At 41.4% G+C, this 5,697-nt stretch overlaps 1 protein-coding gene across 1 annotated transcript in view; it reads right to left on the bottom strand.

Moving 5' to 3' along the window:
- Window positions 1-5,028, bottom strand: part of HNRNPU (heterogeneous nuclear ribonucleoprotein U) — a 42,787-nt gene extending 37,759 nt beyond the window's left edge. The window contains exon 1 of the mRNA XM_009276318.1: window positions 5,016-5,028. Within this exon, the coding sequence (XP_009274593.1) occupies window positions 5,016-5,028 (13 nt within the window). The remainder of the gene's footprint in view (window positions 1-5,015) is intronic.
- Window positions 5,029-5,697: the final 669 nt, after the last annotated feature.

The raw sequence follows: 5,697 nt of genomic DNA, 5'->3' as shown, positions 1-5,697 counted from the left end.
GGGGTCAGCCCTTCCCGGGGCTGGTGCCAGGATGGCACACGGACAGGCACTGAGAGACACAGACATATATATGTGTTTGTGTGTGTGTGCATGTATTTATATATATATGAATGCATGCACACTTACATATTTACACACACATGTAAATACACCCCCTGTTCCCCCATCAAGGTGGCCACACCACTGCCTCCACCTCAGGCCTGACCCTGCCTCAGGGCGAGGGGCTTCTCCCCAGCACTCCCTGGCACGGGGGATGCCACCAGCTGCCTGCTGCGATGCCACCCGCGGTCAGTGTCACCCGCGGGCGATGGCCACGGGTGCTGGCAGCCTTGTGGTTGTGTTACTGCCGTGCAGAGTGCACCTGGAGTTGATGGCAGCGGGTCCGACCACCTCGTCACGGCATGGGGTGGCTTCTAGCACAGCCAGGACAGCTGAACCAGCTGCTGGAGCCAGTTGGTCATCCCCCCTTGCAGTCATTTCTGGATGCATCGGGCTCTCTCTGCCAGGAAAAAGTAATCTGTGCTGCTGATAGCACCATGGCTTATTTTTAGAGGCAAGCGTGTTCTACTTTAGGGAGTGTTGCCAGAAATTATATTTTACAGGCTAAAGGTAATTCCTCCTGCAAGGATATTCAAGTATCGTTTCAAGGAAAACATACTTTCTGTAAAAGTCACAATATTGTGACTTCTAAAATCCATCCTTTCCATAAGTAAACTTGTGTGTGTTGTAATAGTTTGCAAATTCTGAACATTGATTTTGAAATAATCTAAATAATGGATTATTTTGTATTATTTAGGAAAAAAACAATATATTCTGTAGAAAAGTCCTGTATAAATAGTTGCTGTGGATGGTGCTGAATGAGTAATTTGATTTTGGTAGAAGTATTTCTAGCATGCACTTTGCAGCATAGATATCTTGCAGAAATTAAGAAATAAGACTGATGTAGCTTCAGTGAGTTCTAAAAATATTATTTCTTTTATATTTTTTTAATTTTTTAGTCTTGTGAAAGCATATTTTTTGCATCTTTCCAGTTTTGCAAATGAAGCTGAGGCACGGTGTTGGCAGAGGTGGATAGGGATGATAGGATAACAGCCTAGAAGTCTGCCGAACCATCTGAGAAGATAGAATCTGGTCTTCTGGTGGGATAACAGTAATATTGGGAAGTTCTGGCTCCATGTATTTTGGGTACCCATATGTACGATATTGAGATTTTGCACCATTTCGTCAATCCACAGGCAGAAACTCTTGCAGAAGGAAGGTCATGGGTTTTTGATTGCTTGATTAATGGCTTTTAATGCAGTTTTTGTAGTTTCGAAGTGAGAATACTTTGTAAGAAGTTTAATTACTGTATTTCTGAAGACAGACTTTTTTTAACATCCTGTAAAACACTATTCCCAGTAGAGTATCAGGTATCACCTTCTAGAGGAAAACTGTGCTCTCATCCTAAACAGCCTCGACCCATAAACTCCATTCCTGGCCCTACCAGACTTCCCGATGGATCATGGAAAGTGACATACTGGGCTTTGGTTTCCTATCTGTAGAATGAGGACAATAACCTGTATCACACGGACAAGACATCTGACTTACCTTCTGTCACTCATGAGAATCATAGTCTGTTATTAGGCAGACCAGTTGCTTATTGCCCTATAAAAGTGTCTCATTATTATAAACATGGTTGAGGTGAGCTAACAGTCAGTGTCTCATTAAACTGCAGAAGCAATCCCATGAGAATAAGTTGCTTACACCCATTTCAGAGTTGCTATTAGACTTCTTGTAGATGGCAGTTAGAGGGTTAATTAAGATTCCCCAGTTCCGGATTCATGCATCGATCATGCTTTCTTCTGACAAGCATTCCACATCTTTGCAAACTGCAACTTTTACTTTATTATGCTTCAAACAGAACAATAACATTAGTTGTATTGTCAAATAATTAGTCTTTAGGGTATTCCTCTCAGTTCCTTGTAGAACTGCAGTTCCACCAGCTTTCATGGTAAAGGTTTCCCTCAGGTCCTATTATTTTCAAATTTTGTCTTCTTCAAAGTTAAAATGTCTGCTTAAATGTTTTACAGATGTACACGATGTACACAAGGAAAAATGGTGAAAGGCCAAATCCTGCAACCTCTTGTACATCATGTTACTCACATGAGTATTACCCTCTAACTTACGCAATTCTTGTGAATAAAATCTTGTATGTGCATAAGTGTTAAGGGGATCATGCCCATACTATCTGTAGCTACATGTTTTATGTATGAATTTCTGTCCCTACGTTTGTGCTTTCAACAGTGTTTAATGTTTTTTCTTCATACCCATCTGATTACGCTAGACTGTTTGCTTAATCTTTTTCTTCTGTATATTTGTCCGTATCTTCCCTCCTATCATTCCGTTTCTTTCCCTTTTTCTGCTGCTTAATTCAGTCTGTCTGTTCTTCCATTTGCTCTCAGATACTTTCTTTGTAATTTGACATAACATGTCAGATTTTCTAAGTTTTAACATCTCTGATCTCAATACTGATGTTACTAGAACCTGAAAGCAAAATGTCAGACCGGTAGTGCCTGAAGTAGAACTAGACAGAAGACAAGACATATTTTTCTCCAGCTGGGATTTAAGAAATCACATGAAAGTACATAAAGGAGAGAACGCTCGGTGTTCCTATATCATTATGGTAATGTTATGTAATTGATCAGTATTAGAGTTTTCCTAAGACCATATTCTTTGTGCCAGTTAGTGAATATTTAAAATGCAATTAATGTAATGAATTTTAATCCGAAAGAAAGTATATTAAATAGTCTGAGCTCCTGCTTAACCCACTTATGCCCATATGAAACCGAGTAACTAGTTTTGGATAACAGATGTCCTCCAGAAAGATACCTGATTCTGATGCGAAGGCCTACGGAGATGGAGAATAACCATTCTGCGATGATGGTTTTCTCTGGTAAGTGATTAGTAGTTGTTCTGGGTAGTTTGAGTTACAGCTGCAATAGGTAATCAGGCCTCATAGATCCTCTTTCCCACTTATGAAACGGTCATATGGAGGTTGTTGGTGGAGATGGGAGAGAGTTTTCACCCCAATTTTAGTGCCTTATGTAAATACAGTAACAATGTGTTCAATCATACATATATATCTGCTCTTTAACCGCCCCGGTTTGCCACCTGGCACGCTGGTGAAATCAGAGATTTACTGGAGTTTACATTTGGTAAGAGCTAGCTACATATCCCATTCAACTACTCCCTTCTTGCAAAGAAGCAGTGTTGCCCCTACTTCACCTGCCTTGCCGAATCCTCCTGCGTCTGGAGGTAGGATCTAAACCTTCCCTCTCCATCTCACCTGACTCTGCCTGGATTCTGTATCGCTAGAGATACTGAAAGTGTGCTATTGCTGCTCATTCTGTTTTAATAAAGTTGCAAGTCCAAGCTTAGAGAGCCTAGTAGCTGCCACAAGCACTGTAAGCAGTTGTAACCATTAATTCTGCTTGGAGCACACTTAATTAACATGAGTTTCAAACCTGACACAGAAAAGAGCTTAAGCTGCGTATGGCTTTGGGGAATCCCGCTGAATGGGATAATATGACGCACATGACGCTTAAGCACATGAGTACATTTAAGGGTCTTGCTATATTGAGGATTTTAAAAAGTATTTTTGAGGGTTTCACAAATAAGCATCAGCATTTGAAAGGTACAAAAGCTATGGATTAAACACTCACAATAAACCTTCAGGCTAAAGTAGTCCATCAGACAAATTATCTCCAATTTAAAAAGTGGCAGTGTTTCATTTAAGGAAAAAAATACAAAATTAGTATGAGTTGTTAAAAATAAGTAGCTCTCATAGAGCTCAAGCAAGCAATATTTCAGCTCTAGAAGGAAATCTAGGGAATCTGTGCAGTTTTATCACAGTGGAATTTACAGATGAACACTGAATATTTTTATAACCTCTTGTTGACATTGCTGTGAGAAATTACATGAGGAGAAAAGTTTATAGCTTTTATTAGACTGTAAAGCAGTTTAACATGCACCTTGATATCAATCTGAGTTATGTTTTAATATTTGTACTTATTTGAGAGTGAAACAAAAAATAAATTATGCCCATCTCCCATGGACAAACACAGGCTGTAGATCTGATCCTCTTGGCTGTACTCCTGCAGTAAAAGTTGATCTCAAATGGATGTAGGATAGGTAATTGCAGATTGACAGGTTTCTTGTTTCCATGGTGCATAAAATGGCAGAAGTTTTTCAGTTTGGCTCTACTTCTAGCTGACTTATTGAATAAAAAATTGGCTGGTGTGCAGAAAGGCTTTAAACTTTTTTGTCTTTTAAACAATGCCAACCAGCAGATACGCAGTGCTGACAGGGAGCTCGAGAACTCCCACAAATTATCTTTCCAACAATAGTTATCATGCTATTAAGAATTTACATGTCTACGTACTAATTATTCTCAGATCTGAGGGGTTGGGCTTTTTTTGCAATTTAGGAGTACCTTTATTTTGTGTGAACAGATACCGCTTTGTTGCTATTGACAATAGAATGTAGCGGGCTAAAGGTTGTGGAAGGGAAATGGTCTTTAGGGTAACAGAGGTCTGACATGAACCTGTTGTCGAACGTGCTCAACGTTTAGCCCCCAGGTGGGAGGTGGCCATGCAGACAGGGGTGCTGGTCACACCACTGCTCTGCCCCGACCAAATCCTGCCACCGGGTCTGGCTGCCGCTGCTCCTGTTTCTGCCATGGGAGTCTGGTTGAGGTGGGGGGCAGAAGCTGAAAATAGCTCCTACACATCCTGCAAGATGTCCTGAGGGGTGAAGTAGCTGCGGCAGCGATGTCCCAGCCCAGCCTGTGTGGAGGTGGGCCTCGTACCTGGCACAGCAGAGATGGCAGGATGGGCACGGGACAGTTGGAGATGGGGCTGGGGATGCTGCAGAAGGTGGCCAGAGAAGCAGGGAGCTCCCTGTGCAGAGCTCGCAGGTACCCGGTGCGGGGGTAAAAGCTATTGGCATGGTAAGGGGCAGGAGGTCCTGAAACTTACCTCTGGCCCCCATGGCTTTTGAGGTTGGATTACGTGCTACCTGACAGGTCTCCGGAGATATTTTTATAAATGGTCTTTAATTGTAAATGTCTGTCTTGAAGAAAATACAGACTCCCAGCTTTTTGGAAATGTGACATCCTTACTGTTCAATGTTACATAGGCGTGGGTAGTATGTGAAAGCCCCGTGAACGTAAGATGGGAAGGGATTTCCTTGAGTCCAGCCTGGGGCTGTATACAACCATAACTTTCAAAAACTTGCCAAGCTCCATCTTAAAAATGGTAAGGATTATTGTGTCGCTGGTGTAAGGTCACAGGAGGTTCTGGACCGTTACTGCTGATGGTCAGGTTGAAAATTAGACATGAATTCTGAAATTTATCCGTGAACAGCTTGTATCCTTTTTTTTCCCTGTTTGCCAACTTTCTCTTTCAGATTAGCCTGCCTCAAATTGTTATAGAAATAAGTCTTACTCCCCATTGATGACAAATGTAAATGTCTTAAATTTGTCAGCTGAAATGCTGTTCAAATTCAGAATATTACTCTCAGGCAAACAAAAAGAAAATTGGAGGTTCGTATTCATTCACGATATGTAAAGAAAGCGATTTAGCACTGTAAGTGATACTTTCAAGACAGCTCCTTAAAAAACAAGCAGCTGCGGCAAACCCCTGTAAATCCTGTGCCATT

Source organism: Aptenodytes forsteri, unplaced genomic scaffold (assembly GCF_000699145.1).
Source record: "Aptenodytes forsteri isolate BGI_AS27 unplaced genomic scaffold, ASM69914v1 Scaffold10, whole genome shotgun sequence".
Lineage (NCBI taxonomy): Eukaryota > Metazoa > Chordata > Aves > Sphenisciformes > Spheniscidae > Aptenodytes > Aptenodytes forsteri.
This window is presented reverse-complemented; position numbering and strand designations above follow the sequence as displayed.